The 23,440-nt window shown below is 43.9% G+C and overlaps 1 protein-coding gene across 1 annotated transcript in view; it reads left to right on the top strand.

The window, feature by feature from the left end:
• Positions 1 to 2,528: 2,528 nt before the first annotated feature.
• Positions 2,529 to 23,440, top strand: part of LOC103371595 (E3 ubiquitin-protein ligase RNF220-like) — a 40,449-nt gene continuing 19,537 nt past the window's right edge. The window contains exon 1 of the mRNA XM_008300966.1: positions 2,529 to 3,120. Within this exon, the coding sequence (XP_008299188.1) occupies positions 2,529 to 3,120 (592 nt within the window). The remainder of the gene's footprint in view (positions 3,121 to 23,440) is intronic.

The raw sequence follows: 23,440 nt of genomic DNA, 5'->3' as shown, positions 1-23,440 counted from the left end.
CATGTGCTGTGTTTTCAGGCTGATCTGCAGCTTCTCACAAACCCTCTTCCTTGTGTCTTCTTCTACTTGGCTGTGATATTCCCAATTCACTCATTTCCTATCTCAGGACTGAGTCTCGCTCTCTGATTACACACACACACACACACACACACACACACATGCACACACACAGGCTCACAGCCAAATGGCTGTTCATTAAAGACAGGGACCTGAGGGGAAGCAATCGTCTGAGAGACGGAAATTGCGTGTCACATTAGATTAGCGGTGTAAAGCCTCTGGATTGGCTCCGGGGAATAAGGAATTATTTCAATTACATTATTTCAAAAAGTCTTTAAGCAATACCAATACCGATAAAAACAAATTAAGAGTGATTTGGGCTGATTTGTGGCGCTCTGAGCTGTGCTTTCTGACAATGTGCTGGAAATCAGATATGAATAATGCAGATATTACACTGTGTGTAATGTGTTGGACTCGAAAGCAGATTATCTGTGACAAATAATGCCATTGGTTTGCATTGTGTCTCATCAAAAGGGAATATTCCCAAGTGTCAATCAGGCAGGCGGGACTGGAGGCCTGCACAAGATCCACCTGATATCAGAGCTGTGACACCAGCACGCAGACAGCCATGTGTTGGAGGTGAACTCGGGTTGGATTCACATGAAGCATTCTGCTTTTTATGGTAGAAAACTTCATGTCAGTGCATGTGTGCAGCAGAAGTTGGAAAGGTGTGACTGTTAATAATATAGTTGTTTCTTATTTCAAAATCCAGCTCTTGACTCTTTATCCCCCATTCATGATGTGTTTTCAAGTTTTCTTGTCATTTTGTCTTCTGTGCAAACTGAATTCTCTGTCTGTGTGTTTTTTATTCTCAATTTCACTGTAACTCAACACAAACCAAGTCAAGAAATTGAATGTGTCCATCGCTGGTTGCGCGTCTCAGGGGGGGGAGAGAGCGCAGGGGTGGAGGGGGGGAGAGGGGGGACGAGGCTACGGAGGAAGAGGGCAGGGTGTAGAGAGCTGTGGCGGGGGGAGGCTGTCACAGAGCGCACAGACCAGCAGAGACTCTGAGACCCTGCAGTCCAGTCGGAGGCGCTTCGATCTGCCCAGAAAACGCAGCGCGGCTCCGCGTCTCCAAACACCGCGCGCAGCTCGACTCGGCGCGTAAAGGCTCGCCAAACATCTGGAGGAGGACCGAGAACAAACTGCTGCCGTTTTCCTTTTTTCTCGCTCCCTCTCTTCGCTGCGCAACCGGGAGAAAAGTGCCGCTGAAATTAAAGTTGAAAGAGACGCAGGGAGAGAGAGAGAGAGGCAGAGTTGGACGTAAATCTCCGCTTTGAGTACTTCATCGCGGTAAGTACCGACCGACGCTCCGTGATAACACGAGTGATTACAGCTTCATTTGCTTTAATTGCTTTAATTGGTTCTTTGATTGCCATGTGTTCTGTCGGCTCTGAGGCTTTGTAGTTGTTTTTTTTTTTTCTGAAGTGAGCAGAACTTGTGCGCTGCTGCTGCAAAACTGCTCTGAGTTTGGAAAAATGTAAAGACTTTGAATAAGTAGTAGTTCTGGGGTTAAATGCGGACCTCTTTTGCTCTCTTGGGTGAGTAATTGTCATTTATTTAGAATATTTAGGCTGTTTTCTCTTCCAATTTGTTGGCGTAAAGTGTTTTCGTTTCATTTTCAGCCTCGTAAGTTTCCACTTTTGGCTCCTAAACTTAAAAAGAAAAGACTGAAAGTGTTGAAAAGTGGGTTTAAACTTTGTTATTATTTAGGCCTTTTCCCAGAAGTAATTGCAATATATATTTTTTAATTAATTAAATATAAGTTTAAGAAACAACGTTATATCTAATTAGAGAAATCATTTTATCTTCATATTTTAAAGAAACTAAACAGTTAATTAATCCTCTACGACTCTGTGCAGATTTCATATTTAATTTTAAAAAATGTGGAGAAACTTTTGGATGTTTATTTTTTTCTGCTTAAATAGACCCACCACCGATTATTTCATTTTATTTAACTGGACATGATTAACATAATTTCCACTTTATTGATTTACTGATACAATCAATTCATTACAGCAAAAACAAAACAAGAATCATCCTGTTTAGTTGTTTTTTTTCTTCCCCAAATGCGTTTCTATGATTTCCCCCTAATCTAATCGCTTAGACCTCACTATTAAATTTATCCTTTGCAGGCTCCTGCTACGTGTGTGTTTTATTGGCAATTTATTCCGTCGTAATTATTTACAGGCACAGTAGGCCTCCTCCAACCCCTTTTTCTGCTGAAATTAGTCCAAAGCTGTAATTGTAAAAATGCCTTTTGCAGAGCTGTGACTGGGTGTGTTTGACTGAGTGAAGAGATGGAGATTTTCCTGTAACATCAACCAAAATGATTTTCTGTTACAGCCTGAGTCAAACTTCACAACATAAAAGAACATTTTCTGCTGGAGGATTTCTGTTCCTGCTGCAGCTGAGCCTCTCTGTGCTGCTTCTTCTTCTCCTCCTCCTCAGATCCACTAATCAGGAGGTGAATGGACCTCCACCGCCCCTTCAAGATGGACAGCCCCTCCTACCTGCCGGCGCCGCTGGCCTCCCCCGCCCTCATGGTGCTGGCCTCCACCGCCGAGGCCGGCAGGGACGCCTCCGTCCCCTGCCAGGCTCCCCGGCCCTTCGGCGTCCCCGCCTCCGTGGAGAAGGACCTCCACCTGCCCTTCCCCTCGGCCTCCTACACCTTCACCTCCATGTACCAGCGCCAGGGCCCCATGTCGGGCACCTTCCCGGCCCGAGACTTCCCGGCCTCCCTGCTCCACCTGCACCCCCAGTTCACCCCTCCGAACCTCGACTGCTCCACCCTGGGCATGCTCAACCACAGCGGCGTGGGCGCCTTCCGGCCGTTCTCCTCCCCGCAGGAGGAGAGGGAGTCCGGGGGCTACCAGTCGGCTTTCACCCCCGCCAAGAGGCTGAAGAGCTGCTTCCCGGACGTGGAGGGGAAGGAGTTTGACTTTGGCTCCCTCGGAGGCTCCCTGAAGGCCGTGGAGGACTCCGGGAGGAAGCTGTTCTCCATGTCCGGCCTGCTGTCTGATGGAGAGGCTTCGTCGAGCCCGGAGGAGCGCAAAGAGCACAGTGAGTACACACTCGACTCACACAGACACGTCTGAGGCACGTTTCCTTGCATGCACGGCTCACATCTTTAAAGTGTGGCACATTAAAGCCACGGCCAGCAAGACGAACACGTCCTCCACAGCTGCATCGACCACAGGTGACAAATTGAAAGGAGCTGAAAATATTTCCCCCTTAATCACTCTTTACGGTCTCGTTGGGTGTTTACAGCGGCTGGCTGACTTTGACACAAATAAATTGAATAGTGTCACTTATTCAGCTTAGTGATCATTAGCCACATATGACCATTAGGCCTATTGGAAGTCAGACTTTTCTTGCCGGCTGAGCAACACAAATACATCGCAGCGTATGGAGGGCTGACATAGGAGGAGTGAGAGTTGGAACGAGTGACACCCTGTCAGAGATAACGAGGTGGCAGAGATAGAGAGGAAGGGATGGAGGAGGATACAGAGAGAGAGAGAGAGAGAGGCAGAGACGCCGCGATGCGCCTCAGCCTGCGACAACCCTCAGCTCAATATGGCCGCCCACACCAGCCGTCTGATTTGTTGACAAATGAGTGGGAGAGGTGTCAGTCAGAGCGGCGCGCCGGGAGAGACGCTCCTCATTACTCCCGGGGATAATTGCCCGACGACGCGGGGGCACAACACTCGCCTCGGAGGGGGAGGAGGGGGGGAGCCGGGAGTCAGGGAGGCAATGCTAGGCATGATGGGAAATCAAACCCCCTCAGTGGCGGTCGCCAAGGGGAGCGCCTGACAGATGAAAGGGACCAGAGGAAGACAGAGAGAGAGGAAAGAGAGCACCCAAAGGCTCGGCAGATCAGAGGGGGACACCATCGAAAATAATGACAATGAGAAGGGGGGAGACGGGGAAGGCAGGAGAGAGGGGGGGAGAGAGACGCCGATACCGGCTCTCATACATATCACCTAAAGGAAACTTTCATCCCACACATAAAGGGCGGCAGCAGGGACGAGTTGTCTTAAGAAAAGTTTGGATTGTGTGTCTCTATGCATATGTGTGTGTCTTTGTTGAAACTTGCTGATTTTGTCGCCGGTTGGTGGCTGAGTGACAGGGCCAGGGAGGCGGAGTGGCAGCGAGGAATCTCAATATGGAATTTTAATAAGGACAGGAAAAGAAGAGATGGCAGCCGGCGTGCTGGTGTGAGAGGTGTGTCTGTCTGACAATGTTTGCTCTGTGCACTCGTGCATGCGTGCTGCTCACCTCCTGATTTTGGGAATCTCATTTGGGGAATGTTGACAAGGACAAAAGACGGGTTGGAACAGAACACGGGGAGCATCTCTCCTCCAAAAAAAAAAAAAAAAAAAAAGAGGGAGGAAAAATGGATTCATGCACATTGGAAGCTGCTTTTCCAGCTTTATCCAATTAGATTGGAGCTCAGGCAAACTAAGAGCTTTAATGCAATTGAGCTCCCAGCACTTTTCTAAGTCTGACATACACTTGTTCCTCTTGACTGGGTAGCAGACAGTCACTTCAGGACCAAAAGTCTTAAGTGTTAAGCTTGAAATCTTCTTTGGGCGGGAGAGTGTCGACTGCTCGCAGACTGCAGCAGCGACGGCAGCGATTCTCACTGAACTGTACCAGAAAATCCGACTTTTATTCTTTTAAAGTTTTCTTCATTAGTGAAATTACAACGTGTGTGAGCGCTGCCGGTTTGTGGCGGCGACGCACGATGCTGCTGGAGGTTTAGGATCAAACGCAGAAGGTTAACAAAGTGTGAATGCACATCAAAGCATCTTTAAGAAACACTTTTGCTTTCTGAGAACATTAACGTCCATTTTCTTGAGTTTTTCACCAACTGACTTGTGAGTGGTGCAGAAGGATCTGCAGGAATGTTGTGGGTCAGTCTCCAGGGGATCTGCAGCTCCTCTCAAACCTTCTTGTCAGTCCAGACGACAAGCAAACTTCTGGGCACCTTCTTGCCAGCGGCCGCCTTCCCCTCTCCGTCCATTTAGTGTCTTTCTTCTGTCGATTCTCCCTCCCAGACTCGCCTCTGTTTTATCAGGGAAGGTCTGAGGCACACGGTGTGCTCTGACAGCTGTTCAAACAGCCACGCTCGCTTTCAAAGGGCAGATGTCTTCACTGGAGCGAGTCATGCTTATTTTCCTCGGGGAGATGCTTTCCGCCGCAGGCCTGAGCTGGAACTAAAATGGTCCTTTACCAGAAACATGAGTTGGGAACCCGGAGGAGTAGAGTGGCAAAACACGCCACGGCCAGAAGCTGTGTGTGTGTGTGTGTGTGTGTGTGTGTGTGTGTGTGTGTGTGTGTGTGTCACAGTGGTGGCAAAGCTAAGTGCGAGCTGTGATAACTGGAGCCAGATGTTTGAGAGCCCCTGTGTTGTGATGCAGCACTTAAACGTCCAACTGGTGGATGTTGCTGTCAGAGAAATACTCAATCAGTTATTAAACTTTTTAAATCTTTAACTTTCCCCCTCCACAACTTTAATTTCTTCTTCCTTTTTTGAGAAAACGACCGGCAGTCTGCTTTACAGTAGTGATATTTACAAGCACGTGCTCACACTTGCGTGCTCCGACATGAGCTGAAATGCATCGAAAACAGGATGAAACGTGATTTCACATGACAGATTACGACATTTTGCAAATTTGGAGAAAACTGCCCGCTGGCTGACACCCACTGTAGCAGCGCCCGAACCCAAAAAACACATTTTATAAGAAAGTTCTCAGAGCCAACATATAAAAAGACCACTAAATGCACAGCAACATGCCTATAAATTACACTCTGGAGTTATGTTTGTTTTCCTGTGATTCATTTTAAAATTACAAAGTCAACCTATTGAACTGTCGTGTTTTGTTTTTTGCTGTTTGAGAATAATCCGGTCGAAGTCGGTGCTAGTTTTTTATTTTTTTTAACATCACTTTGGTTTTGCAAATATTGCAGCGATTATTCATCAGCTGTGTGAGTCTCTGTGCAAACACTGAAAGGCTGAATCTTGTCTGCAAGTGTTTAATCTGACGTCGAATATTCGAGATGAATTTTGCCACATCAGAACCAGAATCCTTTGATTTAGGCGACTCCACTCACCGGGACAAGTAGGCTCTCACCAAAACTTACACCTGAGCGACGAGAAATCCTTCGAGGAAGTTAATAGAGGGGAAACATTTAAGCGTAACACACACACACACTGAGGATTCTCCACCAGATGCGTCGAGTGGCCAAGTGTCCTCCACGGTCGGTTATTCATGGGTTGTTAGCGCACTAGTGCAGCTGGAACAGAATCAATATTACATAGATTCATCTTAGATTTGGCACATGGATTAGCTCGGCGGTGAAGTTTGAGATGGTTCCAGACGCGGCTTACGCGAGTTTGTTGTGTTTACATGAATAGATTTTTTTTTTAAAGGAAATTTCTGCTGTGAACTGAATTAAGGAATGGTTTTGAGATTCTAATATCGCGGAGTTTGCAGGTATTCGTCATTAAACAGGAAAAGTTTCCACCAAGCGACGCATGTTTGTGCATATTTTTGTATGTGTGCATGTAATCTGTATTCTATATTCGCGCCTCGTGCACACACTGGAGCCGTGTGCGCTGATTTGATAACAGCGCCGTGTGTTTTGTGTGTAGCTCGTCGTTGACGGCTGCTCGTATTGAGTGGAGCTTCCTGTTGAAAGACACAGTGTTTACATCCCCCTCGCAGACCGCAGGAGATCAATAGCAACCACTCGATGCTCATGCATACACATATAGTATCTGCTGCCTGCTATTATTCCCAGTGTGTATACTCCTTATCAGGCGGACTGGCATGTGCGCTCCATGCACCAGCAGCCACACTCACCTTATGCCTGTTTTTCTTTTTTTTTTTTTTCATGCTCCGTTCGCTGTGATTTTGTGTTTGCGCGTTCTGTCACGAACAAAGTTTATTGAGAAAACTGACGTAATGTGGCAATAAGAAGGTGCAAACACGAACAAGGCGACTGGGAAATGTTGGCACACAAACCTGGAGGTAAATTTAACACAGACAGGAGGAAAAAAAATGTTTTATAAGCACATTTAGGACCAACAAATGATTTGATTAACTAAAACGAGGAAAAAAATGAATGTAAAAGTCAAAACATAGGATTCCTGTTATCACCTGAAAGCAACACACTGTGTGTTTTTGAAGTGGCAGCTCTGTTGCTGACCACACTGGTGGTTCTTGTTCCTGATTTTCGGCACTCGGGGAGGAAGCATTACAATATTAATGACGGTTGTGTTTGATGTGAGAGCACGCCGTGGTCGACTGTTCCCCCTCCTGTTGTGACGCTAGTTTGTTCTCCTAATGTTCTCCCAAGTAAAAGAGGCTTTCATCCTGGCAGGAGGGGAAAGTCTCCTCAGCTTTTTTTTCAGAAGAGGGGAAGTTTTTCATCGTGCGTCGACTGTGTGGTCCCGCGTGTTTTTGAAAACGTGTGCATCTTCGGAAAGTGGCTTCGGACCACACGGCTTGTCAAAGAAAGACGGAGGTTCCTACGAGTCTACCGGCGGGCTTTTACAGTAGCGGAGGGAAGCAGTTTGACCATCAGCACCTGTCAGACGGTCAACAGAATGTTCCACCGAAACACGAGCCATAACATTTCTCGTAGCCGCCGCGTCCTCCTGCTGTGATCGGCCCACACGAGCAGCGCCGAGAGCAAGGCTGGAGGAAGCCGGGAGGCAGAGAGGGAGAGACAGAAGGTTATAATGAGTGCAGGGCTCAGGGGTTGTTAAAACAGCCGCTTTGTTTTAACAGAGGCCATCTTTCCTGCCTCCCCTCCCTCCGTTTTCCCTTCTTCCTACTTTTCCCTCCGCGCACCTGATCGACCTGCATCATAGTCGCCTCTGATCTCACATCAAAGACCCGGTTACATGTGTGTGCGTAGAAAAGGCTCGCGGTAGTTCTCTAGATTGAATCCCACGTTGGTAACACACACACACACACACACACACACTCACATCCTCCGTTCCGTCCCCGGAGTCTAACAAATCAGTCAGGCAGATATGGAGGGCAGGAAGGCCAAACTCTGGGGTTAAACACATGCTGCCGAGGAGCAGCGCAGACAGACAGCGAGACCACACCGATCCTGCCGGCACGCTCGGATGGCGGCCAGGAATCCACACATACATGCATTTATATATATATAATATAATATACAGCGTGTGTGTGCGTCTGGTGTCACACGCAGACCTCATTACAGCATGTCAATTGTGCTTGTTGCAAGTCTCCCAGCTGTGGAGGAGCTCGACAGAAGCCGATACGTCAAAGACACACCAGGCGTGATGGTTTCACATCCCGAACACGCGACGCCTCGGAGGCAGCCGATAATCAAATGTGCCACTTTTTGTGTCATTTTTTAACCCAAAAAAATAAAAAAATTGTGAATAAAACGAAGACGTCTTTAGGGAGTTGCACAAGTGTCATTCAACAGTTTTACTCCAAAGTGAGTTACAAAATTTTCCACTTGTAAAATGCAGTTTTACAGATGTTCATCGGGGGATTGTTTGAGGAAAAGTGCCGTAAATGCAACGGAGGCTCGTCTTGTTACTCTGTTTTGAAGGCATTATGCTGTAACAGAACTCTTAAACTGCTGCCTTAAAAATTAACTACAAATTCATCTTATGAGTCATCAAAGTGTTAAACTTGCCAAGTTAAATTAACCAAACTTTAAGTTAAATAGACTTAAGATATCAAGCTGAATTTACTCTCCAGTGATTACAGACTTGCTTTCCTTTCACATTTTATTAATTTAAGGAGTTTCTTCTTCATTTTAACTTTAAAAACTTACAGCTTCACCTGTTTAAGCCTTTTTTTTTTTCAAGTGAGAAGACAAATTTATGTGCCGGCTGCTGCTGCTACAGGGATTGAATTCGGTACTAACCATAACCTAGTTTAAAATGTATTAAAGACAGCAAGTTTCCATCGTGTCTGTTCTCTCAAACTACTTTGTTTATTATAAACTTGAGTAATAAGTTCAGTAAAGTTTAAGTTTAAACACCTCAATCCATAAGAACGCATGTTTTTAGGTTTTAAATTAGGCAGAAATGAACAAATCTTAATTATGTACATGAAGTAAACTAGAAAATATGAGTTGATTTTGACTAAATTCCTTTATGTTTTATACGTTTTTACACTCAGAACTGGGACACAAATGAGACCGAGAGCAGCCTGGTGCACAGAAAGTTGGGGGTTATTTGACCACGTGACAGTTCAAACACACACAGGAAGCCCGACAGATTACTTACACATGCATCCTAAAGACCCTCTGATCGATTGAGTCACTTCCAGCGGCGCTTAACTGTTTCGGCAAACTCCCACCGCTGCCCGCGCACCTCTTCCTTAAAGGTCAGAGTTTGCGGGGACTGACCCCTCACCCCGCTGCGTCGGGGCGTAAACACTCCCCCAATTCTCCTCGGAGAATAGCTCTGGGTCGGAGCCATAAATCACAGCTCTGATAATTGGTAGGAAAACAGCAGTCCAGCAGTATATAACCTTTTACGTGTCGTCTCAACTCTTTATTATGGTGCTAATGAGTGGCCGCGGATCAGGGTTAGAGCCGCGAGCCAAGAGGGTGCAGCGGGAGGAGGAGGCGGGGGTTCACCTCAGTAAAACACCAGCGGCTACGACTCACACACAGTGCACACGTATAAATACATAAACACAGGAATTCGCTTCACTGGAGGGCAGGAAGGGCTCGCAGTGAAGGATATGCGCGTATGCAAACACTCCCCGGCGCACACATGCATATGCAAACACTGGCAGGCTCAGCAGTGTCCATTACAGGCTGCCATTAGTATGGAGATTGTGCTAATTGTCCCCACAGACCACACAGGCGGCGCTCCGCAGAGCCCGCCGAGGCTCTGTGAGGCCGAGCGTGAAGCAGCGACTCTTCACACATCCCATTGTCTCGGTCGTGACCCTATTAGTGCAATTACGAATCAATCACCGAATGATTACGGGATACATGCTGGGGATTGTTTCGATGCAAATGGCTCCATTATGGCGCATCGAGTGGTTATTCTGCTGCAGCTGAGGCCGCTTTACCTTAAATAACACCTGGCGGATAGAAATCAACCTGAGAGCCAGTCGAAGGGAGATTATCAGACGAGTTTAAAGGTGGAGCTATCTCCTTACTGGGATGTTCAATAATATGCAGTCTGGTTTTCACTACATGCTTTAAGGGTTTAGGTTATTAATGCAAAATGTTTTATGATCGTGTCAGTGTCACACACGTCTTCGCCTGATCAGATTCCAGTGCTGCTGCTAAGAGTGAGATTGAAACGTGCATGAAAAATATACGTGGATGTTCTTTTAAGCATAAAACTGTTCAAAAATAAACAACTTATTGATCCCTTTCCTGGGAAATTTGCACATTTCAGCAGCTCAAAAGACAAAACCAAACAGGGAAATTGAACAACAAAATTTGAATGAACCTGAACAGAGACTAAAATACGCCGTGTACACCTTTAACATGTATGACATGGTGGATATTTGTAGCCATAATTGTAAGAAACACATATTGTGTGCAAAAACAGACTTAAAAAGTTTGGAAAAGTCGATTAATATGACTGCATGTGGGAGGAATTACACACAGGAATTAGCATCAGTTAATTGGACACTGCTAGTGTCTAATTTGTAATTAACCCAAAAAGTATTTCTCCATTTAATGCTCTGAAAACAGAATTAAATGTCAATAAATGCAGACAAACGTGACACATTACTGACCATGATTCTGAGACAGTGAAGTACACGTGATAATGAATTATTAAAATATTACACATATAAAGTTGAAATCTTGATATTGCTGCTTTAGAACATCTCTTCTAGTTCGACCTGTGTTCTATGTTGTGCTGCTCTCACCGTTTAAACTTCAAACATGAACGCTGTAGCTCATGTTTTAGTGTAAAACCCGTCCTGCCGTCTGGCTAACCGACAGCGTCTGTACCTTCTTCTAACCGGACCTCTCTGGACTCGTGGCCTCGGCTCTGGCTGGCCCGGCGGCTGCAGAGGGTCCGGGCCTCGTTAGCAGCCGCTCAAAGCTCCCGATCAGTCGAGTCGAGGAGACTGAACCGTGAGCGTCGGTGTGACCCGCCGAGCGAGAACACAGGGGAGAAGATCTATCCCCGCCGGCGCTGCCATCGGCCTCTTTGTTCTCTGGTGTTTGCTGACAGGGGGATCGGAGGGGCGTATTGACGGAGGGGCTGCGCTCACCACGGCTACACACCGCCGCCGATGACAAACGCAAACACTTAGACGCACCAGAAAGGAGCAGAAAGCATCACGGTGTGCGGACGTTCACACTCCTGGACGTTTTCCCACCTCATGCATCAGCTCCGTCCATCTCCGGTCACGTTAAAGCCCAGTTTGTCTTTTTCCTCAACAAGCCATCCGAGTTCAGGAGTTGAATCCGTCTGCTGCTGGGAAACCGACACACAGCAACAGAGACAACAGCAGCTACTAGAGTTTTATTTACTGCTCACTTTATCTGCACTGTAAAACCTAAATGATGCAACGGATCACAGCGCTGAGGCAACGCGCACAGCTCTGCAGATTCTGCAGGAATAAAAAAAAAAGTGTGACCGTCTAGTAACAGAATCGAGTTCGACAACCCCGGAACAAAAAGAGAGAAACTTTATGGGGCTTCTAATGTTTTGTTGTGGTTGTTTTGCACGTTCAAGTTTTCATTCTAGATCTTGTTCTGAGTCTGGAATCAACATAAAAACATCCAAAAACAGCGAGAAAGTGCTTTTCTACCAGAGGTGCACGCAAAAATCAAGGTTTTCAAGGAAATACAAAACATTAAACTGCTTCTTTTTTCCCCCTTTTTGCAACTAAACACTAATTTGCTGAACAGACTACAGCTGGAAAAGTCTGTAATTAGTGCTGCAGCCTACTACATATCCAATTTAAGAAGATGAACTGCGCTTAAACCGAACTGTTGCGGACGGCAGATGTTTGATCCGACAAAGAGCTGCTGAAATGTGCACGACAGAAAACTTTCAAAGCCGTGTATGATCTTGTTAGACCCAGTTCTTTTGTTGAAACAGCTCCAAGGAATAGTTGGAGAGAAGTTCAGGTCTCAGGTTAAACAGTTTATTCAGGTCACAGGTAAAGTTTTACAGCGCTGGATTCAGAGGGACAGAGAGTGCTCTCATGTCCAGCTGAACTGAGATTTTTTCGGTTCCAGGTTACAGATATCTTCTTGGGCTGGGCCTGCCCCGAACATAGATAAGACTTGTGCGCTACCGAGTTTAATTGGCCAGTTACCAATGGCGTGGACAGGCATACTTCTTCTGCGCTCTGTCCACGTCCTTGACATTTAGCAAGCAACATGTGTGGATGTTGTTGGTACGGCGTGTAGCTAAAGTAGCAATCGTATCTAATAGAAAAGAAGAATTTCTGCTGTCTCCAAGTGTGCAAACCGGTTCTTACCGGACACATTATCTTCAAGGACATAAGCTCAGCACAAAATACAAACTCAGAATACATAATAACTTGAATCTTAATTGATTCTAAGAACCATAGGAATCATGGAAAAATACAGACTCAAAACACATAATAGCTTGAATCATACTTAATTATAACAATCTCATCTTGTCGCCAACTTGGTCTGGAGGCTGTTAAAACGTCCCGAGGAGCTGAGTTTCATTTATTGCATGACTGGTGTTAACTTTAAGATAATGCAGTTTTAAATGAGTTAGCAACACTCGATCATAGCTGAAGAAGCTTTTGTGTGTCTTAGTGCATCGCTGCTGTAGTTAGCTGAAGAACCGACGTGTTCCCAGAAAGCAGAATTTATTAATAGTGGAGGTTCTGGCTGCACTCAGCTACCAACATGTGGTCCTTTGCTAAAGTTTCAAATTAAGTCGTGCACGTGGCTGCATTTGAAAAGACAACTTATGGTACAAACGTTTTCTACTTATTAAAAAAAAACCTCAACCTGCAAGATTTCTTTCTGCATTTTCTACACGATGAGTGACAAGATCAGCGTTTAGGATCTCCCCCTCTGCCTTTGTGTCTGCGTGTTGCTTGAAGATAAGCTGCTCAATCATCTGTATCTTTCCTCCGTGTGGAGATTAAAAACAAAAAAACAACCCGTCGTCATCTGCGGTAATTGTTTGCTCATCCAGGCAGACACAATAACATCCTTTAGGAAGTGTGACTAACCCAAACACAGGTGCATCACACCGTCCAGGTGCTCGTTACTGGCGTTTTTCTGACAGTATCAGATGTTATCAGGAGCCAGATGAGGGCTTATCTCTGATGATGCGCCACCGATTGGGAGGCGACCAGAAAGATTCAACAGGTCGTCGCCATGCGGGGCCTTTCTCGGGTCTCAAACCGACACGCTGCCCGAGGAGAGCGCGGCGATCCAGGCGCTCGTTTGAAGTCTCTCTGGAGGTTTTCCGCCACTCACCTGCGTCGCGTGAAGTGCATGTGGGACAGGTGTGTTAGAGGAAAGCAGGTGGTGTGTTGTCGCTGTTAGAGGACAGTGTGTGTGTGTTTGATGCATGAAATTACGGAGAATCAACATTAATTAGCTGCAGGTCGGAGTGGATTCTATGACTTCCTCAGTGTGGATTTCTAGCTGCTAAAATGAGACGTTTTCTGTCAGTTTCTAGAATTAAAAAACAGCAAAAGCTTCTCCGTAAACTCACTTTGCATCCTTAGTTTCTTTTGCTGCTCTCACCTGAACTTGATCCAGCAGATTTCATGGCCTCCCGTCGAACCTCGGCTCATTCACGACAGCATCCTGACTTATTATTTCGAGGACGCTTGGATCGAATGTGAGAACTTTTCACCTCCTGCTGCACGGTGAAAACCTGCTCCTTCTGTATGGCAGCTTCTCTGACATTTCTTACCTTCTTTCTTTCTTTATTTTTTCCCCCCTTGTCATATGTATTTTTACCATCTTTTTTATCTGTATGATTTAGTTTTCCAACAAGAAAAAAAAAAAGCCAATGCACACGGCGAACCCACGAGAACACATGCAGTCACGAACGCATGAGAACAAACAGCATATCAGAAGAAAAGCACATAAATTAGAAGGCTTGGGGGAAAACGCTGATCCTCGGAGGGCTGTTTAAACTTCCTGCAGCAAAGCAAGGATGGAGAACAAAGTTTTCTTGAAAAGCTTCAGAGCAAACGTGAGTCTTTCAAGCTAACGGACAACCAACAGGTCATCTGAACTGAAAAAAAGAGAATTATTTGTTTAATGTAAATGAATTGCTTAAGTTAAACCAACTGACTCCTCTCAGCTCAGCATCGCTTCATTTTCCGGAAAATCAACTGGAAGTTTCCAATTTTTCCAACTTTGCTTCGCCTGAGAATAAAAATGTCAAACGTGATTTTGTCATTAAACTTGCTTTTCTTTCCTTTTCTACTAGTTTTTGCACTTTTGCTGAAACTAGAACATCGGTTCTAAGTGACAAAGTGTGATTTAAAGCATCCACAGAAGTAAAGCAGAAAGATAAATGACATTTATTCCAAATAGAACTTTAATTCAAACACTTTTTAGTGGAGGTTCTATTGTTCCCCAGTGTTTCAGCAGAATCACCTCATTCTTTGCTTTTTTTTCTGCTCAGTTTCTTTCTCCTTTTCTTTCCCAGCGAACTCGTCTGGAGTCTTTATGACAGGAGTAATGTCGAGAACAGTTTAGCCGAGCGCCTTTTTTGTTACACGCTGTAACCGTTCTAATAACTGCGCCGCGACCTCTCACCTCCATCTGGGAACCTCGTCTGAATTTTTCGGAGCCTCGTGCACCTGACAGCAGCAGCAAGAATGTAGTTAATCTGCTCGTTTTTTCTTTTTGCCTCGCTGGAAAAATGCGTCGACTGCTGGTGGACGTCTTTGCTGGTTTCTTAAAAAGTACCAAATCTGCAGCGTTTGTTCAGGAGCGTCAAACAGACAGATTTCATGTGTCTGTGATGCAGTTTTTGTTTCTCTTATTCATTTTTAAGGAACTTTAGATTCGCTGTTAATGATTTGAGGTTCTCCTGCTGACTTAGAAATGTGATTTAGCTGCACTTTGGTGGATTAATTAGTTCAAAGTCGTTATTAGTTGCGAAAGTGTAAAAAAAAAAGCTGAGTTAAATCGTCTCAACTTGAGAAGACAAGTTCAATAAATTTGAGATATTAAGTTGAATCAACTAGTTGTTCTTCGTTCTCAACCTTCTTCCTTTGTGTCATGTAACACCGTGGAACATTGAGGGAACGTTTTGTACATTCTATAATGTGTTCTCTCGACAGTATCCCTAAAACATCCCCAGAACATTACAGGCAGACTGTTCCATCTTTGTTGAAATGTCACATTACAGGAATATCGTAGAAAGAGCGTTCTGTCGTCGGAGAACTCGACAACATCTTGAAAACATTTGTACACCGTGGAACGTTGAGGGAGCGTTTTATAGATTCTATAATGTGTTCTCTTGAAAATATCCCTAAAACATCCCCAGAACATTACAGACAGACCAGCTCCACCTTTGTTGAAATGTCACATTACAGGAACGGATAACAGCTTGAAAACGTTTTCCAAATGTTGGTTTGAGAACGTTGTTCCTTTGTTGCCATGGAACATTGTGAGAACATTTTATAGAAGTATGTTAACAAGAAGGCATTTGTTCCACCTTTAATAAATAAGTTTATAAAACGGAGATTATTTTTTAAATGTTGGAAAATATTCTTCCTTTGTTTTCGTCAAACGTTGTAGGAATGTTTTATAGATTCTAGAGTGTGTCCTCAGAACATTTGCTGCCTTAAAAATGTGATTTAGCTGCACTTTGGTTGATGAATTAGTTTAAAGTCATTGTATTAGTTGCAAAAGTGTAAAACTAGTTAAATGATCTTAAACAAACTTAAGTTGAATCAAATAGTCCCACAAACAAACTTGCGTTCTTTTTATGTTTTCTAAGTTTGAGGAGTCGTGTTTTAAAGTTTTTAAGTGGTCCTAAAATAAAAATTAAACATTTTAAGCTCAATTAACTAGAAAAAAGCAAATTGCACATAGTTAAATTAAACAAACTAGAAACGATAAGTTGATTTTGAGTAAATTTCAGGATGTTTTATCCTGTAGAGACAACAGTAAAAACATTTTTTCCTGTGTTTTGTGATGCTGCTATAAGAAAATGCCATGAATCTGACTCTAACATGTATTTTTATTGTAAGAACTCTTCTTTTCCGGCTGCGCTGCTGTTGTTTGAGCTGTAATTAAACTCTTGACTGAGCTCCGCGCGCTGACAAAGTGTTTGTCCACGACTGTTTGGAAAAGTCGAGCACTTGCATGCAACGGAGCGATCTCCTCATTTTCTCCCTATTAAGCACTAATTGGGAGAAAGAGCGAAAGGGGAAATGAAAATGAGCGATGTGATGAGGAGACGGAGGAATAATAAGAGAGAGAGAGCGGCGGGCAGAGAGAGTATTAATGTGTATTAATCAGTGGGCCGGCTAATCGTGATCTGTATTTTTGGAGCCGATCTAATTTGGCTCTAATGAGGGATTGTGATCTGTCTATTAGCTTCTTGATGTCTCTCTGTCACTCTGCTGTTCCTCAAAGCCGCCGGAACCGAGACGATCCAGCGGCGAGGATTTAAAGCTCCGCGCATGTTTACATAAAAGAATTATTAAAAAAACATCTAGAAATGTCTCTATTCCAAAAACATTCTCAGAAAGTTCTGCAAAGTTCTGTTAGTGTTTTAAGCAAGAAGTTTTCTCTCAGTTCAGAGAACGTTCTAATGATGTTTGGTGATAGCGTTGTTGGACTGCTGTACTCAAACGTTCTCAAAAATACGTCCTTTGCCACCGTGTTCCACAAGAGTTGATTCTATGATGTGTTCCTGCAACAACATCCTCAGAACACTGGAGGAGGAAGAACGTCGTATAAAGAACGTTCTGTCATCGGAGGTCTCGATAACATCTTAGAAACGTTTTCTGAATGGACGTTCTTTCTTTTATTGCCATGGAACATCGTGAGAATGTTTTATACGTTCTAACTTATAAATATCATATTGCAGGAACGACTTACAAAGAATGTTCTGTCATCGGCGGTCTCGATAACATCTTAGAAACGTTTTCTGAATGGACGTTCTTCCTTTATCACCATGGAACACTGAGAATAGTTTATATGTTCCACCTTAAATACATCACATTGCAGGAACGTCTTACCAAGAACGTTCCGTCATCTTGATAACGTCCTAAAAATGTTTTTCGAATATTGGTTTGAGAACGTTCTATGATGTGTTCCCCCAACACAAAGGCAAAATGTTCTACCTTTAATAAATCACATCACCGGACGTTCTGTCTTCTGAGGCCTTCATGACATCTGGAAAACACTTTTCAAAAGTTTGTGTGTGTGTGAGTGAATGTGTATGTGTGCACGGAGAACATTGTTCATTTGCGTTATTGTGGAAACAGAACTCTCCATAATGGGTTCCCTTAACAGCATTCCCAAAACATTCTCAGAACATTTCAGGCAAAACGGTCCACCTTTGGGAGAATATCTCATTATAAGAACGTTTTGAAAAAGATTGTTCTGTCATCGGTGGTCTCGATGACATATTGAAAACATTTTCCGAATGTTGCAGCAAGAACATCTTTCTGTCCTAACAAGAACGTTCCACATCTCCAGAACATTTCAGGAAGAAGGTTCCACCTTTGTCAATATATATCACATTACAGGAACGTTTTCTACAAATGATCGGTAACATTTGGAAAACATTTGTTGACTGTTGTTTGAGAACGTTCCTCCTTTGGTTTAATAGAACACAATGCGTGTTCCTGACAACATCCCCTGAATGTTAAAACATTAGAATGACTTCATAGGAGCATTAGTGGAATTTAAAATATTCTTCTTTGAACATTTGATTAAACGTTTTCTTTAAAATGAATAGAATAACAATAATAAGTTATTAGAACATGGAGGTAATGTTGAGTAATGTTGTGGGAACGTTTCCTGCCATCACCACTTATTAAAAGTCGACTAATGTCACCGTTTTTGTGCCAGTTTACTTAAAAATGTAGATTTTTCAACAGTCTGCAGAAGCATCTTTGTGTTTTTCAGCCTGAAGAGGACTTTTTAGTTTAGAGGTGGTGAAATTTTGTGAGCTTTTTTAACGTCCTACCCGACTGTACAAATCCTCACACGTTCACCTGAGAATAAACCCTGTGTGGAAGCCCGGGTCCTGTCAGCGTGATGCAGTGTGACAGAGCTGGATGTCTCAACATCTCAGTCTGTCGTACGAGTGCAGGTTTGCAGACATCAGGATGAGTGACAGTCCAGCGGTCCGCCGTCGGAGGCTTCTTGATCTAAAGCGACTGCGGCGACCGTGACAGCGTGTCAGGTCTCGATCTGGCATCTTGTTGCATGATCTCGATCGCTTTTGTGCGAGTTTCGGATTACGGATCATAAATGGCAGGTTTCACAGTGATACATCTGCTTTTCTGAACTCGTTATTGTCGGAATAAAGGGTTTCAGAGGAGACGTTTATGGTATGTTAGAGCCAATCTGAAAATTCAATTCGACTCGATCCTCCTGTAAAGCCTGAACCATGAAGTAATCACCAGAAAATTCTAATTTTTTGAGATTTGAGTGTTTATTAAACCTTCTGACATTTTTGTTTCTTCCTAAATATGACTTTTAATTTGTATCAGTTATGCTACATCTGGCATTTTTGCTCCATGAATTGCAGATCCATGTTGGATTATCTGTGCACTGCATGTGTCTGATTGTGTACGTCATGTTTTTCAGGCTGATGATGAACTTGGCGTTACAGGGTTAAGATATTTAGCACCTTATGCGCATTTTTTTTTCAACAGTTTGCACAGAAGTTTTCACCTAGTCACACTCTTTTTCTTTCAACCTTCTCCTCACATAAACACTTGTCAGTTCACAACCAGTGAATCTCTCCTCTAATTATCACGACTTTGATTCTTAGATTCACTTTGGATTTTCGATTTATTGGAAAAACCTTTGACTAAACAACACCGTTCAGACGAGTCTCAGCGTGCAACGTGTTTATTTTTTAAGTCTCAAAAGCCTTTTGGTGTCTGTAATCAACCATGACAAGACCAAAAAGAAAAAAAAGAAGTCTGTTAATGTTGTTATGGAGTAAAAACGCCTGTATATGGGAGGAGGTCAGGGTCGATGGAGGAGCCAAAACAATGTCTGACTTTGACAAAGCACGCTGCCGTTTCTTTTGTTACCTGATTCCTCTCTCATTGTCAAGCTTTTGTAACCAAAAACTCCTTAATAGGGTATCCAAACCACGATGTTTCCCCCCAAGCTGCCCAATCAAACTGTAGCTGCTGCACTATCACATCGTTAATCTCATATAAAACATAAAACAAGCCCAGAGCGATGACGTTGTCTTGACCATAGATGATATTGTGTGTATTTTGTTGTTTAGCTTAAAGACTATATATTGAAGCAAACCTCTAATTTTTCGTAAAACTGCAGGAATAAAGTGGCTTTTTTAACCTTTTAATTGGAAATCATTAAGCTTAGTGCTGCTCCTGGAGAATAACACTGTAGAATATCAGCCTTATTATGTGTTATAATCAGATAAAGTAGGGTTTTGTAGGGTTTTAGTCCTTAATTTGTAAGTTACTCAGCTAGAAGCACCAGAAAAAACACGCCAACTATAATCTTTATCACTAGGAAGCACTTTGGAGCTGTTGTCCTACACGTGCTGTATAAATAACGGTGACTTTACTTGACATATTTCTTTCAATAGAGGCACAGATATTTCCCCGTGAGGTCTCGTCTAAGTAGCCTCATTTCGGTGCAAACGGCCAAGGACGGTGTTAACGTTTCCCCCTGACTTCCGCTGCCTCTCCGTCCAATCTGGAAGTCACTATCAAAGATCATTGAGCCATGCATCTCAATGAGGAGCAGATTGATTGGTTGGACCGGAGCGCAGGCAGCGTTCGATCTCTGCCCTCGGGTCCCGAGGAGGGAAACGCGTTCACATGGACGCCGTCGCTCAGCCGGCGAGTCCACTCTCCATCAACCAGATGATTGTTCGCACGCATGCCGAGCCACGCCCGCCGCCGCCGGGACAATCGCAGCCGCTAATGGAGAAGATGAGCGGCAGAAAGGAGGAGATATTCAGAGTTTGTGTGCTGATTGACCCGTGGTCAGAGAGGTTATGTCCATTGATCTGAGCGGCAGAAGAAAAGGGCTTTGGCCTGAGGTGCTTCAGAATGAGTCTATTTGGGCTTTAGGATTCCTGTCCATTCCCACCAGGAGCTTTTTCATCATCTGACCGTCCAGGACTTACAGCTGCTGTCTGCCGCTGTCCACGTAATACACAGAGCACTACAAAGGCCAAAGGCCAATCAATGCTCTACAACAGGTTGATACAGATCTTATTAGTCAATGAATGATCATTAGTGGTCTAACGAGGCATCGATCCGTGCCGGGGCCAAAGGTTGCGGTGGTTGTGGTGAGTGTCTTTAATACATTAAACACAATTGATTGCAGAGTGGGAGGGATATTTTGAAGGATGCAGGAATTAGATTGGACAGTGAGAGATGTGAGGTCAGGCCGGGAGAGGAGCTGCACGCCGATCGGTCGCCGAATGCGGTTAGGATCGAACGGCGGCAAGTTTTTATGTATCGCCGGTGCAGCAATTCTGCAATTAATAAAAAGCAGATATCTAGAAGTCAAAGGCAACTGGACGTGCTGTTTCAAAGGCTGGAGCAGCAGCCTTTGAAAGCTGAGGAAATGACTCTGCTCATAGCAGATGTGTTACTACAGGGCCTATTATGTTGCTCATTAAATACCCAACCTCTCAATAGGCCATTATTTCCCCAATAAAAAACAAACGGCGGCCTGCATACTTTCCCTTCTCCCCCCTCTGCTTCAGAGGTTAGCTCTACCTCACAGACGGCTAAAAACCCTGACTAATATCCTGCATGTGATGCTTTTAAATAGGAAGCAGGCCGCGGGACAGGGTGGGGTACAGGTGTGGCAGGAGCCAATGGCTTTTATAGCCTCCATCTCCTCTGAAAGCGTGCCAAGGACCTGCCTACTCAACCCACCGCTGCAGCGCTCGCCGCCAAGCGTTAACTCGGCTCCCCCCGCCAACCTCTACATGCCTACTGGTTATATAGAGTCTCTGCTTGTTACGGCTTTATGGAGGGATTTCTGATGTGCTTAGAGAATTGTTTGATGATTGGGATAATGATGCCATTTGGAGTGAGTTGTCTCAGCACTTTATCGCCAACGAACGCTGAGAACAACAGCCCACACACACAAAATAAAAAAAGGAAGGCGCTCCACATCCTCCCCTGGACGGCTGCCGTGTCGTCCTCTGCCATTCAAAGACGTCCGATCCTGCTCGCGTCAATCAGAATTACACCACGTCTACAGGTTTGTCACCGGAGGGACGTTTGTCACCACGTCTCCCCTGCAGAACAGCCTTTTCATGCCCCGGCATAATGTCAGCGGGTGACATCCAGGCCTGATGTGATGTGGCATTCACTAAAGGTCACGTTAGGCATCTCTGCTGCGTCTGCATCAGCAGAACTGGCAGCCGTCATATGGGCGCTGGCATCGGCCATTACCCGGGCCCTCGGGGGGACTCGGCGCTTTGAGGATTTGTCAGCAGGATTCTGATCTCTCTGTTTCGGTGACGGAGTCTGGAGCTCGGGACGGTCGCAGTCAGCGCTGACGGGGGAGCAGCAGAAACCGGCTTTGACCATCAATCATCGAACCGGAGAAGGAACAATGTGGGTTTTGGTTGGAAGAATGGAGTTTGCTGTCTTGTGCGCCGGAGAAAAAAAACACATTAACCTGTTTTTCTGGCAGCAAGAGTGCCAGAAAAATATGTGAACAACAAAACAAAAGCAAGACATTCAGAAACTGTTAAAAAAAAATAATGTGAAATTAATGGCAAATATTGGTAAAGTGGTGATTTTTTAAACTTTCGGCCTGCTTTTTTTTGCAGTCAACATGTAAATTAATACTTTTTTTCCTGTAATTTTATGAGATATTGTCTTTAATTTAACACAACAGAAAAAAAATTCTGTAAAACTGTTAAAATATTCATAATTTTCTAATCCTTAATATGTGTAATTTTTAAAATACCAGCAAACAATCAAGTGATATTTTAGATTTAAATACAATAAAAATTGTGTAATTTTAAAGTAAAAAATTGTGAAGTAATGAATTAGGCTTTCATTTATTAAAAAAAAACAAACAAAAAAACATAGACTTCTGAGGTAGACATTATTTAGGTTTTGGCCTGTATGGCTTCTGTGTAAATTAATACTTATTTTCTGTGAGTTTACTTGATATAATTTTTAATTCAACAAAACAAAGAAAATCTATAAAATAACAGTTAAAATAATGATCATTTCCCAATCCTTAACATACAGAATTTTTCTTGTAATTAATGCCAACATGTAAAATAATGCTATTTTTAAAAGATGATTTGAATAAAGTAAAAAACAAAAAAGTTAAATTATATAATCAATTTCTGATTATAAGAACTAATTAGGCTGTAATTGATTTACTTTTTTTGGCCACAGTTCTACCCTGCTTTCTTTTGTAAAATGTAAATTAATACTTTTTCGTTTAACAAAAAAGGGAAAATGTGTAAAACAACAGTTTAAAAAAATTAACCACCAAACCTTTTTAACACTATTTACAGTTAACATGTAGATTTTAAACAAAAATAATCAGTAGCTGTAATTAAACAAAACAGGCAGAATCTGTAAAATAACCGTAAATTATCCCAAAAAAAATGAATAAAAAACTTTAAAATAGCGTTTACATTGTGATGCTGTCGACAGCAGTGACAGAGTTTGGATGGATTATTTGCTCAAAGCGTGAATTCTCTCTGAGAGATAAGATAAGAAACTGTATTCCAGCATGTGTTTGCTTATCAGAGGGATTCTTTGCTGACAACAGAAACATGTCGGATCACTTTGATAGATTTTATAGCTGGACGTAAAATAAAGAAAGAAAGAAAGAACGGGCCACCAAACATTTAGTTTCACAGGATCTTAAATGTAAGAACTTCAGCAGAGCCAAAGTGCTCCCATGTGGCAGAAAATGGCAGCTGGACAAAAGGCGAGACGGTCAGCCGCGGAGGTCCTGAACCGGCGAGACACAAAGGCAGAGAAGGGAAACAATCAGAGCCAGTGAATCCATTAGGAGTCGGGCCAGTCGGAGCCAGCTCAGCCGGAGAGGAGCGCCGATCCGTCCGGGCCAGTTGCCGTAGTGAGGAGCAGTTAACAAGCCCCACAGGCAGCTTTTACTGCCCCTGTTGTGTCTCAGACCCCCCAGGCTGCAGGGGGCTGAGGCTGACTGATACTGACAGGGTTTATGTGGGCGGTGG

The sequence above is a fragment of the Stegastes partitus genome, unplaced genomic scaffold (assembly GCF_000690725.1).
Source record: "Stegastes partitus isolate 25-593 unplaced genomic scaffold, Stegastes_partitus-1.0.2 Scaffold1616, whole genome shotgun sequence".
NCBI lineage: Eukaryota > Metazoa > Chordata > Actinopteri > Pomacentridae > Stegastes > Stegastes partitus.
This window is presented reverse-complemented; position numbering and strand designations above follow the sequence as displayed.